This window comes from Crinia signifera, chromosome 4 (genome assembly GCF_055691185.1).
Source record: "Crinia signifera chromosome 4, ASM5569118v1, whole genome shotgun sequence".
NCBI classification, from domain to species: Eukaryota; Metazoa; Chordata; class Amphibia; order Anura; family Myobatrachidae; genus Crinia; species Crinia signifera.
In genome coordinates, this window is record NC_139220.1 from 320,494,637 (window position 1) to 320,516,361 (window position 21,725).

Genomic DNA, 21,725 nt, shown 5'->3' on the forward strand with positions numbered 1-21,725 from the left:
TACATGAAGGGCTTCAGGATCCAGCACAATCTCGCTGGCAATCTCCCTTGGCAACAAATACAATGTCCCACTCTGTCCAGATGGTACAACACAGAGCCCTCTAGCCCTCTGGTAACTGAGCCAACACTAAACTGATCTTATCCGCTGACAATAAACACAGACTATGCAGTTTATGCCCCGCAGCAGCCTCTTGGTAATAACATCTCCTGCGGACTACAACAGCCCACCACTTCCAGGCATCTGACGCTGTCTCCTGCTGGCATGACCACCTAGGTCCTTACAGAATTAAGGTTCCTGGCCGCTGGTAAGCAATGTGCTCATGCAGCCTCACAGATGACCACTGGGCCCACGGCTCCCATGAATGGCAGCTCGGTGGAGCGTTACACAGCAGCGGGTGCAGGTATTGTCTGCTTTCCTCTCACGTCGATGTCTGCCGGTGCTTCCCGCCCTGCAGCTATCAGGAAGGGAATATCAGCCAGGGAGCTCTTGCTTCTACTCCAGGACAGGCCAACCTGTGGCTCTCCAGATGTTGTGAAACTACAAATCCCAGCATGCCTTGCCACAGTTTTAACACTCCCGTATAGCAAAACTGTGGCAAGGCATGATGGGGTTTTTAGTTTCACAACATCTGGAGAGCCACAGGTTGGCGAGTCCTGTTCTACTCCCACGCTGCCAAGGTCATGCCCCTAGCACTTTGCAACGAATTTTAATAAAAATATGCTCGGCTCTTACAATCCTGCTATAGCATGGCAGGACTAGAAGGACTGTTTAACGCACAAGGAGGCTGGATGTATGTGGACACATCTGTACACGAATATATAATCAGTGACTGATACTTGTTATTGTGTATAAATATATATCTTATACAATATAAGTAGTGTTATCCTGGTAACCATTATGCTTTTACATATTAACTTTCTTACAGGACATATAAGGAGCAGGATTCTAACTAAGACGACGTGGAAAGGGACATTATTCTCCGATCAAGCCAACTAAATACATCATCTCCTTACACCTCAGGAGGAGGAACAAAAGCAATTTTATTTTCTGGATAGAAGAAACCTTCAGCAACTAATTTGTTTCTCACCTCATACATGATGAGCCTCACAGGAGAGAAACCACATGTGTGCTCTGAGTGTGACAAAGGCTTTACATATATATCACAGCTTCTCATACATCAGAGGAGTCACACAGGAGAGAAACCACATGTGTGCTCTGAGTGTGACAAAGGCTTTACATATAAATCACAACTTCTCATACATCAGATGAGTCACACTGGAGAGAAGCCACATAAATGTTCTAAATGCAGCAAATGTTTTTCCCGGAAGTCACAGCTTGTCCTACATCAGAGGAGTCACACAGGAGAGAAGCCATATAAATGTTCTGAATGCAGCAAATGTTTTTCCCAGATGTCACAGCTTGTTATACATCAGAGGAGTCACACAGGAGAGAAGCCATATAAATGTTCTGAATGCAGCAAATGTTTTTCCTGTAAGGCACATCTTGTTATACATCAGAGGAGTCACACAGGAGAAAAGCCATATAAATGTTCTGAATGCAGCAAATGTTTTTCCTGTAAGGCACATCTTGTTATACATCAGAGGAGTCACACAGGAGAGAAACCACATGTGTGCTCTGAGTGTGACAAAGGCTTTACATATGAATCACATCTTCTCAGACATCAGAGGAGTCACACAGGGGAGAAGCCATATAAATGTTCTGAATGCAGCAAATGTTTTGCCCGGAAGTCACAGCTTGTCCTACATCAGAGGAGTCACACAGGAGAGAAGCCATATAAATGTTCTGAATGCAGCAAATGTTTTTCCCAGATGTCACAGCTTGTCCTACATCAGAGGAGTCACACAGGAGAGAAGCCATATAAATGTTCTGAATGCAGTAAATGTTTTTCAGAGAAGTCACAGCTTGTCCTACATCAGAGGAGTCACACAGGAGAGAAGCCATATAAATGTTCTGAATGCAGCAAATGTTTTTCTCAGAAGTGTCATCTTGTCACACATCAGAGGATTCACACAGGAGAGAAGCCATATAAATGTTCTGAATGCAGCAAATCTTTTTCCCATAAGTCACATCATGTTGTACATCAGAGGAGTCACACAGGAGAGAAACCATATAAATGTTCTGAATGCAGCAAATCTTTTTCCAATAAGTCACATCTTGTCCTACATCAGAGGATTCACACAGGAGAGAAGCCATATAAATGTTCTGAATGCAGCAAATGTTTTACCCTGAAGTCACATCTTGTCCTACATCAGAGGAGTCACACAGGAGAGAAGCCATATAAATGTTCTGAATGCAGTAAATGTTTTTCTTATAAGTCACAGCTTGTTATACATCAGAGGAGTCACACAGGAGAGAGGCCATATAAATGTTCTGAATGCAGCATATGTTTTTCTGATAAGTCACAGCTTGTTATACATCAGAGGAGTCACACAGGAGAGAAACTAAAAATGCTGTGAATGCAGGTAGAGTGTTACTAGAAAGACAATACAGATGTATCGGGATTCATCGTTGCAGGTGATGGCGATGGCGTCGCCATCACCTGTATCCCCGCCATCTGTATGCCGGAAGGGGACGCGCGCGCACGTCCTCTTCCGACGGTGCTGCCCCCCCCCCCCGCAGTGCCTCGGGTCCCCCCTGCCTCTCGAGCGGGAGGCGGACAGTAATGCGTCCGCCTCGCCGCCCGGATACTAAGACGCGCGTGCGTGGGGGACGCACGCGCGTCTCAGTCAGCAACATGCTGCTGGTGGATCGCCAGCAAGGATAAGACCTGCTACATCTGTACTTATTAATCCCTTGAGTCACTCTGAGGGCCTGAATGCAGCATATTTCATATATAATTAAGGTAACTTGTAACACCACAATATGCATGCAATGGATACAATTTTTTCCTAGTGTGAGAAGTGTTTTTTATAAATCAGTCCTAATAGTCTGGAGCGGTCTGACAAGTGGATTTTGGGGCACTTTTTCCCTGGGACGAAATGTCTGTTAGGAACTAGAGTTGCAATATAACAACATACAGTGGTGATGGGGCTGCTGGTACTGAGCTCTGTAATATACAGCTGTTCTGCTGGTGCTGGCACTGAGCTCTGTAATATACAGCTGATCTGCTGGTACTGACCTCTGTAATATACAGCTGTTCTGCTGGTGCTGGCATTGAGCTCTGTAATATACAGCTGTTCTTCTGGTACTGAACTCTGTAATATACAGCTGTTCTGCTGGTGCCAGTAATGAGCTCTGTAATATATAGCTGTTCTGCTGGTGCCAGTACTGAGCTCTGTAATATACAGCTGTTCTGCAGGTGCCGGTACTGTGCTCTGTAATATACAGCTGTTCTGCTGATGCTGGTACTGAGCTCTGTAATATATAGCTGTTCTGCTGGTGCCAGTAATGAGCTCTGTAATATATAGCTGTTCTGCTGGTGCCAGTATTGAGCTCTGTAATATACAGCTGTACTGCTGGTGCCAGTACTGAGCTCTGTAATATACAGCTGTACTGCTGGTGCTGGTACTGAGCTCTGTAATATACAGCTGTTCTGCTGGTGCTTGTACTTAGCTCTGTAATATACAGCTGTTCTGCTGGTGTCGGTACTGAGCTATATAATATACAGCTGTTCTGCTGGTGCCGGTATTGAGCTCTGTAATATACAGCTGTACTGCTTCTCCTGGTACTGAGCTCTGTAATATACAGCTGTTCTGCTGGTGCTGGTACTGAGCTCTGTAATATACAGCTGTTCTGCTGGTGCTGGTACTGAGCTCTGTAATATACAGCTGTTCTGCTGGTGCTGGTACTGAGCTCTATAATATACAGCTGTTCTGCTGGTGCCGGTACTGAGCTCTATAATATACAGCTGTTCTGCTGGTGCAGGTACTGAGCTCTGTAATATACAGCTGTTCTGCTGGTGCAGGTACTGAGCTCTGTAATATACAGCTGTTCTGCTGGTGCTGGTACTGAGCTCTGTAATATACAGCTGTTCTGCTGGTGCCGGTACTGAGCTCTGTAATATACAGCTGTTCTGCCGGTGCCGGTACTGAGCTCTGTAATATACAGCTGTTCTGCTGATGCCTGTACTGAGCTCTGTAATATACAGCTTACTACTGGTGCTGGTACTGAGCTCTGTAATATACAGCTGTTCTGCTGGTGCCGGCACGGAAATGTGTAATATACAGCTGTTCTGCTGGTGCCGACACGGAGATGTGTAATATACAGCTGTTTTGCTGGTGCCGGTACTGAGCTCTGTAATATACAGCTGTACTACTGGTGCTGGTACTGAGATGTGTAATATACAGCTGTTCTGCTGGTGCCGGTACGGAGATGTGTAATATACAGCTGTTCTACTGGTGTTGGTACTGAGATGTGTAATATACAGCTGTACTGCTGGTGCCGGTACTGAGCTCTGTAATATACAGCTGTTCTGCTGGTGCCGGTACGGAGATGTGTGATATACAGCTGTTCTGCTGGTACTGGTACTGAGATGTGTAATATACAGCTGTTCTGCTGGTGCCGGTACGGAGATGTGTAATATACAGCTGTTCTGCTGGTGCTGGTACGGAGATGTGTAATATACAGCTGTTCTACTGGTTCCGGTACTGAGATGTGTAATATACAGCTGTTCTGCTGGTGCCGGTACTAAGATGTGTAATATACAGCTGTTCTACTAGTTCCGGTACTGAGATGTGTAATATACAGCTGTTCTGCTGATGCCGGTACTGAGATGTGTAATATACAACTGTTCTGCTGGTGCCGGTACTGAGATGTGTAATATACAGCTGTTCTACTGGTTCCGGTACTGAGATGTGTAATATACAGCTGTTCTGCTGGTGCCGGTACTGAGCTCTGTAATATACAGCTGTACTACTGGTGCCGGTACGGAGATGTGTAATATACAGCTGTACTACTGGTGCCGGTACGGAGATGTGTAATATACAGCTGTTCTACTGGTGCCGGTACTGAGATGTGTAATATACAGCTGTTCTACTGGTTCCGGTACTAGATGTGTAATATACAGCTGTTCTGCTGGTGCCGGTACTGAGATGTGTAATATACAGCTGTTCTGCTGGTGCTGGTACTGAGATGTGTAATATACCTCTGTACTACTGGTGCCGGTACGGAGATGTGTAATATACAGCTGTACTACTGGTGCCTGTACTGAGCTCTGTAATATACAGCTGTTCTGCTGGTGCCGGTACTGAGATGTGTAATATACAGCTGTACTACTGGTGCCGGTACTGAGATGTGTAATATACAGCTGTATTACTGGTGCCGGTACTGAGATGTGTAATATACAGCTGTTCTGCTGGTGCCGGTACTAGATGTGTAATATACAGCTGTTCTGCTGGTGCCGGTACGGAGATGTGAAATATACAGCTGTTCTGCTGGTTCCGGTACTGAGATGTGTAATATACAGCTGTTCTACTGGTGCCGGTACGGAGATGTGTAATATACAGCTGTTCTGCTGGTGCCAGTACTGAGATGTGTAATATACAGCTTGTGGAAGTTGAGTTTGCACATCTATGTTGCTAATGTCTCGCGATCATCTTGTACGACATTTAAATACGCAGTTTTTGTAGTTTAGCTTCATGAAAGAATCAGAAATTGATTAATGGCGATCGTGATGCATTACTTACAATCATTGTGATATTCCTAACACATTCACATTATGTATTTTCATAAATGTTAGGATATTGCAGTCCCCATATTATTGCTTGATATTGTTAGAATCACCGTCACAGACGCAACCTCACTAGACCACCTGTTTTCATTAAGACTTGTCAAAGACCCACAGGCACGCCTTCTGTTCTACATGCAAAGATGGGATTTAGGCCCAGGAAATAGGAAAATTATACCAACACTGACAGTGATTGTGGGGGTAGCAAATAAGCTAATATTATACCACTGGATCAAGCGATCAGCGCCGCCCATAAGGGAACTGGAAAATATGATTCTAAGAATTATATATATGGAAAGGAAAGCTACTCTCCCAGGTATAGAAATGGGTATTATTAAATACTACAAAAAATGGGGATTATATAGCGTAGTGTAAGAGAGAATGTGATGCGGCTGTATGTAGAACAATTTAAACATGCTGGGGATAGGCATATGAATATCCTTACAGAGAAATAAGGATTAAAAAGGGTTGAGATTACCTGAAGGATAAAAAAGGGGCAGACTAGATGGGCCAAATGGTTCTTATCTGCCGTCAAATTCTATGTTTCTATGATAACACCACCTGGGCAATAAGGAGGCAGATGGAACAGCTTGAGGTGAACAGTATGACATTTTGATGGCAGTACTTATAGGCAATTATGAATCATAAGGGTTAGAAGGCAATGAGTCCCCCGTGTTTGATGTGTCCCTTGTCCTTATGTGTGATCCTATGTAGTTTTGTTTGTGGTAGAGAAGGACAATTACAGAAATGTGGTCAGGGGAAAGTAGCATAAGGATTGAAATATAAAGAAATACATGCAAATAAGGTTTCTTTTTTATAAGAATTAACATGGGGATGAGACCAGCATTCATGAACTGGGAGTATCTATCCTTTTACAGCACAGAAAGAAACAAGTAATAAAGGGGGGTAAAAATATACTGCATCATACCCTCCAACTGTACCGATTTAGCCGGTACAGTACAGTTTTTTTACGGTCTGTACTGGCTAAAAATGGATGTACCGATTGTACCGGTATTTATCTGCCAGAGTCAATGGAGTTGCCATTGTCTCCATTGTCTCTGGAGTCCGGCTCCTGGGGTCAAAGAAAGGAGGAGCGGAGCTTTAACAGCATCCACTGTTGCTCCCGCTCCGTGACTGTGGGTGCCGGTTTCTGGTCGTGGGCGTGATGTGTCACATCCGACCGTGACCACAGGGGGGCTGGGTGGCTGTGACGCTGACTGGGCCTGGGCTCAAGTGTCTGGTCGCGGGCGTGACGTGTCTTCTGCCCGCGACCTTAACAGAGGGGCCGGGTGCCGGCCAGGAACCTTGCCTGCCTCCCGAGTATGACTCCATCCATTATCTACAGTGCGCAGCGCAGCTCCTCCCCTCCAGGAACTTCAAGATCCCAGGCTGGCAGGCTTTATATTAAAAGAGCTGGAGGCCGGATGAAGAAGCACTCTCTTCGTCCCACGCACCCACCAGCAAGCAGTGCCTGCAGTGTTGCTGTGCGTGTGGTAGATGTGGATGGTGGGGGGTGCAAAAATGCCCAGTGAACATTCGGAAAGGGGGTGTGGCCACGCCCACTTTATCCAAGGCCATGCCCCCTTCTCGAATGTGTACCGATTTCTACCCTTAAAATGTTGGAGGGTATGCTGCATCCAAATAAAATCCAAGGAAATTATATGAAATAGAAGAAGATGGAAAGGCGGGGGGGGGGGGGGGGGGGGGAGGGAGGCGGGGGGAGGGAATGGGAGGTACACAAGCAATAAAATAGTATTGTACACAGAGGGTGTCACATCGTATTAGGAGGAAATGTAGAGAGCACCACTCTAGAAAACACATAGGGCAGTATTTAGGGGTGAATTTATGAAGCTTGGAGAAGTGTTATCTATCCCCATAAAGAACGTTATGAGCAAGGTGATAATGGTTTGGCCAATCAGCTACAATATGTAAATTGACAGGTAAGAGCTGATTGGCTGAACCATTATCACCTTGCTCATAACGTTCTTTATGGGGATAGATATCACTTCTCCAAGCTTCATAAATTCACCCCTTAATGAGGCCAATTCGCCATGTTTCACAGCGAATTCATTGGAAGGTGATTTTTTGGGTCAGAAAGTGAATCACCCTATTCAACGTGCACTTTTCGCCATCTTTCTAAGTGATTTTCGCCACGTGTCACCGTGTAGCAAATCGCCATCTTTTCATGGTGAAGTGGAAAGTGAACTTTTAAAATAAAGTTTTTTTGGTGTCAAAAAATCCGGAATTTTATTCTGTAAAGGGGCATGCTGTTCTTATTCATGTGCTTATAGCAGTTTGAGAACCACTGTATTAGTCGATATGATAAAAATATCGGAGGAGGCTCCTCATCAAAATAACGAAGTATCATGAGACGGATAAAACCCCAGATATGAATGCGGTTACTAAACCATGTGGATATATATAATATGTTTATAAAGGATAAAGACAGAAATTGGAGTTAGAGGAAAGAGGAGTCAAATTGCGAATAATGTGAATAATATGTTTTTGTGAGTTAAATTTCAATGTGATGAAACAAGCAGGAACCATGAACTGTAAATGTCCTTTCTATGTTTATATGTGGAAAAATGCAAGAAAATAAAATGTTATAACAAAAAAAAATCTCACTAGATCAATATTAATATCCATAAAGGTACAGCTCCAGAGATGTCAAATAACATGGTGTGTGTGTGTATATATGTGTGTGTGTGTGTATATATGTGTGTGTGTATATATATATATATATATATATATATATATATATATATATATATATATATATATATATATATAATATATATCAGTGCTATTTTTGTAGGAAAATAGGTTCAGGAACTGTGGGCGGGGCAGAAAGTGGGCGACTATGTGGGAGGAGCTACAAAAGGGGCGGGGCATTACATAAAAAACTACATATAATTCCTCCCAACAGTGGCTGTAACATAACAATCCCCAGCAGCAAAGTGGACAATATGCTCGCGCCTTAGGCACGCGCTCAAAAAACAGGGGTGTAGCCTCACTGCAAGGGGCACAGCATTGCAGGAAAAGACTACTTTATACCGCAGTTTTGCAACCTGCATTATATTGCAACCAGTGTTATGTTACTGCCACTGGCCCATTATACATATACCCCACTCCGTAACGCTTATTATACATATGCCACACACAGAGATTCCCATTATACATATTCCACACACCGTGATGCCCAATTATACATATGCCACACACCGTGATGCCCAATTATACATATGCCACACACCGTGATGCCCAATTATACATATGCCACACACCGTGATGCTCAATTATACATATGCCACACACCGTGATGGCCATTATACATATTCCACACACCGTGATGCCCAATTATACATATGCCACACACCGTGATGCCCAATTATACATATGCCACACACCGTGATGCCCAATTATACATATGCCACACACCGTGATGCTCAATTATACATATGCCACACACCGTGATGCCCAATTATACATATGCCACACACCGTGATGCCCAATTATACATATGCCACACACCGTGATGCCCAATTATACATACTGTATGCCACACATCGTGATGGCCATTATACATATGCCACACACCGTGATGCCCAATTATACATATGCCACACACCGTGATAGCCATTATACATATGCCACACACCGTGATGGTCATTATACATATGCCACACACCGTGATGACCATTATACATATGCCACACACCGTGATGCCCAATTATACATACTGTATGCCACACATCATGATGGCCATTATACATATGCCACACACCGTGATGCCCAATTATACATATGCCACACACCGTGATGCCCAATTATACATATGCTACGAACCGTGATGCCCAATTATACATATGCCACACACCGTGATGGCCATTATACATATGCCACACACTGAGATGCCCATTATACATATTCCACACACCGTGATGCCCAATTATTCATGTTCCACACAACGTGATGCCCAATTATACATATGCCACACACCGTGATGCTCAATTATACATATGCCACACACCGTGATGCCCAATTATACATATGCCACACACTGTGATGCCCATTATACATATGCCACACACCGTGATGCCCAATTATACATACTGTATGCCACACATCGTGATGGCCATTATACATATGCCACACACCGTGATGCCCAATTATACATATGCCACACACCGTGATAGCCATTATACATATGCCACACACCGTGATGGTCATTATACATATGCCACACACCGTGATGACCATTATACATATGCCACACACCGTGATGCCCAATTATACATACTGTATGCCACACATCATGATGGCCATTATACATATGCCACACACCGTGATGCCCAATTATACATATGCCACACACCGTGATGCCCAATTATACATATGCTACGAACCGTGATGCCCAATTATACATATGCCACACACCGTGATGGCCATTATACATATGCCACACACTGAGATGCCCATTATACCTTTGCCACACACTGAGATGCCCATTATACATATGCCACTTACAGAGATGCCCGTTATACATATGCCATACACTGAGATGCCCGTTATACATATGCCACACACTGAGATGCCCGTTATACATATGCCACATACAGAGATGCCTATTAAAAATATGCCACACACAGAGATGCCCGTTATACATATGCCACACACAGAGATGCCTGTTATACATATGCCACACACATAGATGCCCGTTATACATATGCCACACACTGAGATGCCCATTATACATATGCCACACACTGAGATACCCATTAAACATATGCAACACACTGAGATGCACGTTATACATATGTCACACACAGAGATGCCCGTTATACATATGCCACAGACTGAGATGCCCGTTATACATATGCCACACACTGAGATGCCCATTATACATATGCCACACACTGAGATGCCCGTTATACATATGCTACATACAGAGATGCCCATTAAACATTTGCCACACACAGAGATGCCCGTTATACATATGGCCCACACAGAGATGCCCGTTATACATATGCCACACACAGAGATGCTTGTTATACATATGGCCCACACAGAGATGCCCATTACACATTTGACACTTAAGTGCCACTTACCTACATGCTCAATGCCAGGGGCTTCATGCTCAATGAAGGGTTGCAGGCCCACAAGCTCTCACCTGTCCAGCTCCCGCTCCCTGGACATGTCAGTCAGGCTGCCACCAGAGCCTCCCAGGTCACCAGATCCTCTCCTGTCCGCAGCAGCCCCTGATCCAGCGCAGCTCTTGGTCCGGAAGATCCTAGAGAATCCTCAGCGACCCCTTCCTCCCTGCTCCCCTCCGGGCTGCCGCCCCGGCCTGTCCCTCCACGGCCTCCGCTGCTGCTGCGGCGTCCTCCTCCTCTTCCAGCCTCCGGGCCTCGGGCGCCTCCAGCACTAGCAGGGCACCGCTGGTCTCTTCGCACGGGCACCTCCTCCACTCCGGCCCCTGGCTCCGTGGAGGCCTCCGCGTCCTCCTCCCCCCGGAACACCATGAGCCTGGGTCTTGCCGCCTCCTCCCCGGCCTCTGCTCTGCAGCCTAGCAGCAGGCTTAGCACCCGGTAGGAAGCGGCATCCTCCTCTGCCGCTGCGCCTCGCATGACCCCGGTGGCTCTGCAGGCCCCGGCCCGAGCCTCCTCCAGCTCCGCTCCCCGGACTCCAGGAGAGAGACATGCTGCTAAAATTCATATCTCCCGCTGGACCGCTAGCCAATAGGCGCTCACGGTCCAGCAGCCACCAGTTGATTGGCTGCTGGACCGCAAGCGCCCATTGGCTAGTGGTCCAGCGTGAGACGTGAATGTTACTGCTGCATGTCTCTCTCCTGGACTTCATCCATAAACAGCGGGCAGGGGAGAGGGGTGCGGGCAGGCGATGCGGGTGGAGCAGGTTCCGGAACGCCGTTGCTGATGACGTCATTTTTAATTTGAGCTTCAGGAACGGCGTTCCGGCTGAAAAATAGCCCTGTATATATATATATATATATATATATATATATATATATATATATATATGAGTCAGGTAGCGCACGGCGAATAAATGAATAACACAACGCAGGTAAATGTCCAAACCTTTTCGATGTATTAGAATCACATCTTCATCAGGAACAACAGAAAGCATAAAGAAACATACCTTATAACCCCACCAGATCACACGTGAAAGCCCACGGGTTGCCGAGCCCGAACAGACGCGCCCACTGATGACATCATCATGTCGTGCCGGTTACCATGGTTACAGTATTCTGACAGCCTGCAAAAAGTGACATATACCTTTAAGTAAACAGATAATCACATAATCACATAGTAAAGGGCTGATGCATAGCGGAACTGTTCAATGCGTGTAGCTACACAAGCGTCACAGTGTCAGTGAACCAAGGGGGGACGCGTCGGGCTGGGTGCGTGTCAATCGCAATGCAGATGGTGTCATGCAAGTAAATGCAACAGTAGTTGAAATAAATATCAGAGAAAGCAGTGAAGTCCCGCAGATTCATTGAGGCCCCTGGGTGAGAGAGTACCTAGTCTGTGAATCCAGCGGGCTTCTTTTTGTAAGAGGCGAAGTCCCCGATCCCCGCATCTCAAACGGGGCGGTTCATAATTGATGTTCATGTATTTGAGAGTAGCGATACTATGCCCGGATTGCACGAAATGCCGTGCAACCGGTTGCTCACTATGCCCACTCGTAATCGCTGCCCTGATTGCAGTTTTGTGTGATGCCATCCTCTCGCGTAGTGTACGCTCGGTTTTACCGACGTAGCTAAGTCCACACGGACATGTTATAATGTATACAATGAATCTAGTCGTACATGTGACTCGGTGGCAGATGGTGAAACGAAAGCCGGTATGGGGATGCGGGAAATCTCTGCCGGTAATCAATGATGGACATACCGCGCAGTTTAGACAGCGAAAGCAGCCCTTACGTAATTGTAAGAAGCCACTCTGCTCCGAGGTCGCTTGTTTGAGACCCGTGATGTCAGCCTTGACTAAAATATCGCATATGTTCCTGCCACGGCTGTAGCATGGCATCACCCTGGTGTCCTGCAGGTTAAGCTCAGGGTCAGAGCTAACTATTGGCCATGTCTCATTGGTAATCTTTTTAATGTCCTTACTTGCTACATTGTAGTGGTTGACCCAAGGGAACCGATTGGACAGTGTCTTTTTGGTTTTACAGATTAGGGTGGACCGGAGTGCTTTGGCCTTTGCCAAGGCAAGTTGTGGCCTCTCATATATCCTCTCAATGCAAAGTTGTCAATCATCCTGTCAATGTGCGTGATGGCCATCTGTCTATCAGAGCATATGCGTATTGCTCTGAGGAATTGGGAGTAAGGGAGTGAGAATTTTAAGTTGGTCGGATGAAAGCTATTGGCATGTAGGACCGTATTCCGGTCGGTGGGTTTACAGTATAATTCGGTGGACAGACTACCCTCTTTGAGATTGACCTGGACATCCAGGTAGTGTACCTGCTCTCTGCTTATGTCAAAGGTAAATTGTACCGGATGGTTGGACCTATTGTGTGTTTCTATGAAAGCTACTAATGCTTGTTCACTGCTTGTCCACATAATGAACAAGTCATCTATATACCTCTGATAAGTAAGCAAATGGGGAAAGAAATCATGGTTGTTAAATAAAATATCATCCTCTATGGCATACATATAAGCATTCGCATACGATGGAGCCACGGCAGACCCCATCGCACACCCTGATGTCTGAACATAGAAAGCACCATTGAATAGGAAGTAATTACATGTCAAAACCATTTCAAGTAAATCTATCACAAGATCCACATCAGGACCGGTATACCATGGATTGTCATGTATCAGCCGTCTAACAGCAGCCATCCCTTCATCATTGGGGATGACTGTGTAAAGGCTGGAAATGTCCATGCTACACAGTATGGTATCAGCAGGTATCGTCGTGATGTTGAGCAATTTATTAAGAAAAGCGGTAGTGTCAAGTAAATGTCTCGGATGATTAACAATGCATGGTTGCAAAATCATATCAAGGTAAGTTGAAACCTTCTGAAAGACCCCACCCCTAGCCGAAATGAGGGGGGTTCACTAGCGATTTATGTATCTTGGGGAGTGAATATAAAACCGGCACCGTCGGGGTGTCATTATACAATGCCGTCGCCAGCTTGCGGTCAATTTTGTTCATACTCACGGCCAGATTCAGACGGTCGAGCAGGCGCTTATTGAACGTCAGGGTAGGGTCAAGGTTGAGTAGTCTGTAAACCTTGACATCACTCAGTTGACGGTAAAGTTCTTTAGAGTAATCAGACAGGTCCTGGATCACGATCGCCCCGCCTTTGTCGGTGGGGCGGATGATAATGTCTTTGTAATCCGCAAGATTTTTCAGGGCCCGGAACTCATCACCACTGAGGTTGGGATAACCCATATCGCCGGTGGTCGTCCGTATCACCTCCTTATTGACAGATTGGTCAAGTACACGGTTGAAGGTCTTGATCGATGCGTTGTATGAAACTGGATCGAAGCGAGAGCGCTTCTGGAGATGCCGTAGGGCCGCAGGGAGATGGGGTGTATCGTCACCAGTCGGGGTAGCCTTGCTACCTTTGAAGTGTTCATGTAATTTTAGTTGACGATTCATTTTATATTTCTCGATTGTCCACTGCATGGGATCAAGGTGTACTGTGGGCACAAAAGACAAACCACGTCGTAACACACTTTCTTCTGTTTTAGTCAGGGGGTGTTGTGAGAGATTGAAGATCAGGTTCTCGGGTTCAGGGGTGGGCGACCCACCCTGCCCTGACCTTTTCCACTTGCCTTCCCTCTGCCTTTGGCCGCCGCGGCGGGTCCTTTTTCTCGTGCGCCGCGTCCGCGATGGGGTCCTACCCCTAAAGGGGATTGTCTGCTGCTGTTGGGATTGTCAGTTGGAATATCGGATTCACTATTGGTGCCCTGGTCCTGAGACGAGTCAGATTGCCAGAGTTGGCGATAGTTTCTGGGCTTGAAGCGTCTATTGCGCTGTCTGTCACTATTACCAGTGCCAGCGGTAGACTCTGTTCTGTTCGTAATCATCAATGACTTTTGACAGTTTGTCTTTTTTAAATTGGATTAAATCCTGTTTGTAGGATGCAATCTGGTTATCCAATCAATTGATCCAATCTTGTGACTCGTCTTCTTTGAAAGCGCCCAAGTGCTTGTGTTCAAATTCGGCAATGCGTTCTTTTGCAATGGACAGCTACCGAGCAGACTCTTCAATTACCAGTAGGAGCAGATCAAAGCTGCATTTATTGAGTAAAGCGATCCACTGTTTAACAAATGTAGAGTTATTGCGCCCGATGGTAGGGGAATTGTTCACTCTGAAACCATGTGGGATTCTCTTCTCTTTGTAGTAATCACTAAATGTGATACCGTGGTATAGATAATCGATTTTTTTTTGTTTCAACTTAACCCAATCACGGTAAAGGTAATTTAGGGGAAGAGTCTCTAGTTCATCCTGGAACTTCTGTCCAAACAGAATCCTGTCAGCTTCAGCTTCTGAGAAGGTTACGAAGACACCCTGGGTTATTTTGGAGGGCACCAGTACCAATTGACTTATTTACCAGGTGTGCTGCCTATTGGAATATATATATATATATATATATATATATACAGGTGTGCTGCCTATTGGAATATATATATATATGTGTATATATATATATATATATATATATATATATAAGTCCTGGGGGGGCGGCACTCCAAGCGATGATATCTATAATGAAATGGCAAATGAGCCGGTGCCCTCCACTGACAGTTAGTGGCTGTCAATCTGTATATGTCTCTGTGGTGTCGGCGGCACTCGGAAATAAAACACACACCCAACTGTGATGCCAACGTTTCGAGGCTCGGCCACCTCTTTATCAAGGTGCTCAAACAACAAACAATGCTCAAAACGTGTTTAAATACCTGTACAGCTCCTGTCAGTTCCCGTGGCTTGGTCCGGCGTCTCCGGCGGCTGCTGATGACGTCACCCGAGATCCGTCACAGGCCGTGGGAACGAGAGGTAATCACACTTCAAAAAAACTTTTACTCTGTGAAAAAAACATGGTACAAACAATGTAAGGTCCACTATATGACATATCACATAATGTACATGCAATTCTAAAAAAAAAACATTTCATTCAGTGTTAAAGTGCCTAGTGCATTGAAATGGAAGCGGTCATCTATTAGAATGAATTTAGGTCTACAGTCATTAGGTCGACCCCACTAAGTCGACTGGCAGGAAGGTCGACCTGACTTAAGGTCGACATGGGCCAAGGTCGACATGACTTAAGGTCAAATTTGCATAAAGGTCGACATGAGGAAGGTCGACTGGTCATAAGGTCGACATGGGGTTTTTCACTGTTTTTTGAGCCGACATGTGCCGACAGGCGGTATTTCATGCCCTACCATCCACTAGGGCGTGGAGGAGGTTATTAAAGCTGTGGCGAGCGAAGCAAGCCACCGTGCCCGAAGCATCGCGAGGGTCCGATTCTCATTGCCAACTGTGTCCATGTCGACTGTGTCGACATTCGGATTAAAAAACAGTGAAAAACCCATGTCGACCTTATGACCAGTCGACCTTCCTCATGTCGACCTTTATGCAAATTCGACCTTAAGTCATGTCGACATTGGCCCATGTCGACCTTAAATCAGGTCGACCTTCCTGTCAGTCGACTTAGTGGGGTCGACCTAATGACTGTAGACCTAAGTTCATTCTGATAGATGTGCCGATTCCATTGAAATGATGTACTGCATTTCCATTTAAAGTGACAGTGCTTAATAAAGTGCATATACATACAAGTTGACCTACAAGTGCAAACAACCCCTAAAACATACAGAAAAATATATTTAAAATGTTACTGCTGTGTTTCCTTCTATGTCAAAGCATCCTGCATTACACATTTACTGTACAGGAACATGTTATACCGCTCTGCGGGCCCAGTGTCGACACTGTTCTGTGTCGATTGCTGTACTCAACGGTGCCTTTACCAAGCTAAGCTAGATGTTATCATGAGGGCTGACCTGGCGCTGTCCGTTTTATTTTATAAAAAGCACGACAAACCTGCGTGCTCGTTCAGGCCTCTGGGGGCCAGGGTACCCAAACGATGTATCCAGCGGCACTCCAACTGGAGTAACCGCAATGACCTGTCCCCTCCTCTAGAAAGTGGGGGGACATGGTCAATAATCCGATACCTCAATGCTGTGAGGCTATGTCGTGCTTCAACAAAATGTCTTGCAACCGGCTGGTCGCTGTGTCCAGTTGCCAAAGCTGTCTTGATGGCCGACCGGTGGGCCGCAGCCCTTTCTTTGAATGTACGGTCGGTCTTGCCGAAATAGTGTCGGCCACAAGGACAGCTTATCAGGTATATCACGAATTTGGTGGAACAACCAACCCTCTGAAAGATTTTAAACTTTTTCCCGGAGTACGGATGATGGAAAGTGTCTCCCGGGGTTAGGTAGCTGCACGTAGTGCATCCGCAGCACCTGTAACAACCCCCCTTGGGTTTACCCAAAAAAGAAGGGTTAGCAGGGAGTGGAAAGCTGACGTCATTTTTGACTAAAAAGTCTTTTATATTCTTGCCTCGGGTGTAAAGGCCCCCATACACTATGCGATTTTCGGCCGATTTCGGCCCTTTGGGCCGATAAATCGGATGAAATCGGCCGAAAATCGCATGTGTTTGACATCTGATCTGATCTGATGCGCGTTCCCGTGCTCATCAGATTGGATCAGGTGGTCGTACCTGCAGAACATAAGATATATCGGAATCTGAGCCATCGTGAGTGCTTTTTAGCACCCACGATGTTTCAGATGCGATATATCTATATGTAGCACTCTGGGTACCTCCTTCAGGTGCGCGGCCATCCTCCAACCCCTCAGTGACAGTAGCAGCAGCCGGCATCACAGGAAGGGGCAGGCGCGATTGGAGGGAAGAGGGCAGAGGGCGGCAGTGACACACTCTTCCCTGCTTCAATCTGGAATGACAAGCAGCACTGGCTTTAGAGCCCGGACTCTTTCTCTCCCCTGCCGCTGAATATAAGAACGGGCTGTAGAGCCCCCACCCCTCCCTTTCTCCTGAATGTCCGCACTCTGCACAGGCTGTAGAGCCCGGACCTCTCCCCTGCTGCTGGACGAATGACACCGTGGGCAGCAGGGCCCGGACCCCCCCCCCCTCCCCCTTTCCCCAGCTCGTATAAAACTAAATAAATTTTGGCTTGTGAGGAGAAGTGCCAGACAGTGGTGTCTGTTATCTAGTGCTAGGAGACGGACACAGTATATGTGTCAGTGTGCATTAGACATTCACAGGTCTCTGCTGCTAGTGGTTATGCTGTCTGTTCTGTTGTAATACTGGAGGTGCAGTCTTCAGTTGCACAGGCAGAACATGGACACCTGTATATGTGTGTTAATATATATATATATCAGGGTTGCCGACCCTCCCGGAATTTCCGGGAGTCTCCCGAAAATCGGGTACCCCCTCCCGGCCCCCGGAAGGGTGGGCAACCCTCCCGGATTCAGGGGGGACCCCCGCTGACCCCCGGATTGCGGCATTAAAATGCCGCAATCCTCGGGTCTCAGAGGAGGGGGCGGAGCTAAAACGGCACAATCGCGTCATTTTAGCTCCGCCCCCCCACGGAGATCAATGAATTAGCTGCTTTAATAACATGGGGGCGGGGCTTAGTGATGTCACTCGTAAGCCCCGCCCCCCTGAGCGGCTGCTGAAACTCTCCTCTCCGGGCTTCTCCCGGAGAGGAGAATCTCAAAGTCGGCAACCCTGATATATATATATATATATATATATATATATATATATATATACACACATACATTGTATACATATATACATATATATATATATATATATATATATATATCTCCGCGGTGCATCACTCCAATAATGGGAGCAAAATGTTAATACTGTAACAAACTAACAGTTCCCTCCAGATGACAGCAGCGCTGTTGCTATGTATAGTTCGAGGGGCGGAGGCGGCGCTGTACAAAAAGACTGCAGGCATGGAGTATAAGCCAACGTTTCAGAGCCAAGTGGCCCCTTTATCAAGGTGCAGAGCGAATCAAAAGTCTCTGATATAAATACGTGAGTGAGTTGTTCGTGTCTCCCGCTGCGGAACCATGCTTGGTGTCTTTTTGTACGAGTGACGACACCCCCCGAACTACATATACATATACCGCCATTCTCCTTTCTTCAGAACAGTAAAGGTGGGTACACGCGGGGGCAATATTGGCTGAAATCACTGGCAATATGGTCGCTGAGCGACCATATTGCCAGTGATTTGGAGTGCTGCTGGCGATAAATCGCCAGCTGCGCGCTCCCGTGTGCACTCCCTAATGAGCGTGAGAGCAGGAGCATGCAGCTTCCCCCGGTGCTGAGCAGGAGGTCAGCGGAGATCAGCGGCAGAAGGATTCCCTTCTGCTGCTGCTCCCTCCTCCCTTCGCATCCCTCCCCCCTTCTCCGCTGCTGCTCCCTCATTCCTCCGTTCGGGTCTCTCTCCTCCCCACCGTGTGATAGCAGCAGCGTCTGCTGCTCCCTCCCTCCTCCGTTCGGGTCTTTCTCCCCCTTCCCACCGTGTGATAGCAGCAGCGTCTGCTGCTGCTGCTCCCTCCCCCTGACAGTAGCAGTGTCTCCTTTTCATCGCTGATGAAAAGGAGACACTGAGCAATATGATTCCTGGCAATATATTGCTAGCAATATATCGCTAGCAATCATATTGCACCGTGTGTACACAGCATAATACCTGCAAGGTATAGCACTGTTCAGGCCACTCCCTACAGCCATCCCATCAGATAAATCTGATGGCACATCCAATTTGCGTCAGATAAATCACGTGATTAATCACATGTGATAAATCATATGTGATTTATCTGACACAAATTTGATGTTAAACATGGCACATCAAGTGTGAAATTGTATGTAGGCCTCCTGGGAAGCTGCCGGGGAAATTCAAGGGAAATCAGATGCAATTTTACAGGTCAGATAAATCTCATAGTGTATGGGGGCCTTAAGAACTCATGATTTTCTTAGAATGTAGAGAGGGCAATCCCTTATCAGAAGTGATGATGGGCCAATGGGAATTAACAATGCGTTTCATCTCCGCACTGGCTGGATGAAACTTGTTTACCCAGATGATTTTATTATTAATTTTTTGTTTATCAGTTCTGGGTGTAAATGACTCCTCTCTAGACAAGTTCAACACCTTCGCTTTAGTTGTCTCTATTTCTTGGGCCGGATACCCCCTTTCTATAAATTTTATGCCCATGGTCATGAGAGATTTGTCAAGCCCCTCACGTTCACTACATATGCGGCGGGCCCGCAACATCTGTGAAAATGGTAATCCCTTTTTCAGGGGCAAAGGATGGAAACCTGTGGCCAGGAGGGTGCTATTCCGGTCCGTGGGCTTTGAAAATAATGACGTTTAAATGCGACCACCCACCAGTGATATAAAAACAGAAAAATACCGACAGTTTTTTCAAGCGCTCCTTTTTGTGTACCTCAGCTTAAAAGTCGTCAAGTATGCTTTAATTGTGGCAGTTTACTTTAAACATGAATATGGGGGAGGGGGCGCCAGAAACTTCTTTGCATGGGGGGAGCAAAATTCTAGTTACGCCTCTGATAGAGGCTGTGCGCACAGCTTGGATTCATGGGTGACAGGGGAAACTTCCAACTGCACCCCACCCCTCCACAGGACACTGCCAGCCTTGGGCAGGAAGCGCGAACGTCCCAAAACAAAACGGACGCTCCCGCGATAAGCGCAACAGTTGGGAGGTAAAACTAAATCTATATATATATATGTTTTCCTTTAATACAGGGATGGGGAACCTTTGATGCTCCACATGTTGTTGAACTACACATCCCAGCATGTCCTGCTACAGTTTTGCTTTTTGCCCATGCTTGCTGGGATGTGTAGTTCAACAACAGCTGAAGGGACGAAAGTTCCCCATCCCAGCTTTAATGTTAAGGATATAGTGGGAGAAAATTAAAATAAATATATTAACCAGCAGTCAATTGATTAATCTGTAAAATTAATGAAAAAAATGTTTATAACTAAGACCTAGAGATATATAATGTAATGTGCCTTTCTTATTGTGTATTTGTAGTACATAAGGAGTTGATTATTAAGCTGCGAACTGTCATTACCTTCCATAGTATGAGACTGTACTGTGGGCAAAAATGTATATAGCCAGCTTGGATTTGCCCTTAGTTAAAATGGCCACCGGAGCATCACCATATATTCACCTCTCTAAGAATAGAAAGGGGTTGGGGGCAGGGGTTCCCAATCTTTTTCGAGAGGATCAGACCATAGAATAAAAATTTTCCACGGCACCCTTAGGCCCCCCCAAAATATATATAAAATTAAGTAGATTGTGTTGTATGTGCTTCTAAGGTTCAGTTATGTGTTGAAGCGCATATATTTTATGATTGGCAGCCACCAGCACTGGTTTTGTCCACAAATAATTGATAATAACTATTTGCTGGTTGTTTGTTTTTGGGCTTGTTGCCTTGTTCTCAGGGCCCGCCGTGGATTGGATGCTGCAAAACAAAGCTGGCTCATGATTTGCTGAGCAGGGATCGGGTGGGCTGGTCTGTAAGTAGCAGGGAAGTGCTCACTGCTTCCTGTAGCTGCTGTATCTTGTCCATAGTTGCCAAGTCAGCTTGAAACAAGCGGATTTGGGCTTGTTTTTTTCGTGAGTTGCTTATTTTTTTTGATGGTTGCTTGTTGCTTGTTTTTGGGCTTATAATTTTTTTTAGTAGCTTGTTTTGGGCTTGTTTTATTTTGGGCTTCTCTGTAATTCAGTTATTCAGTACAGAGATAAGCGTGGTGAGAACTAGGCTTATAGAAATGGTAATGACTCCCATTATCTATGTTGCGGCTTGTGTGTATTCAGTAGGGCTAATCTGATTTTAGCAATGATGCTTGTAGTAAGATTGTTCTATCTTTTCTTAAGATGTCCACACATGGTACAATTTATCCCGCTCACATCGCACAGCACAAAAAGTATGTGCTCACTAGATTGCATTGCAG

At 45.9% G+C, this 21,725-nt stretch overlaps 1 protein-coding gene across 1 annotated transcript in view; it reads left to right on the forward strand.

Moving 5' to 3' along the window:
* The first annotated feature begins 566 nt into the window (after nucleotides 1-566).
* Nucleotides 567-21,725, forward strand: part of LOC146075933 (uncharacterized) — a 50,852-nt gene continuing 29,693 nt past the window's right edge. The window contains exons 1-2 of the mRNA XM_083185635.1: nucleotides 567-2,419; nucleotides 11,648-11,654. Coding sequence (XP_083041761.1) covers nucleotides 1,095-2,419; nucleotides 11,648-11,654 — 1,332 coding nt within the window. The 5' untranslated portion in view covers nucleotides 567-1,094. The remainder of the gene's footprint in view (nucleotides 2,420-11,647; nucleotides 11,655-21,725) is intronic.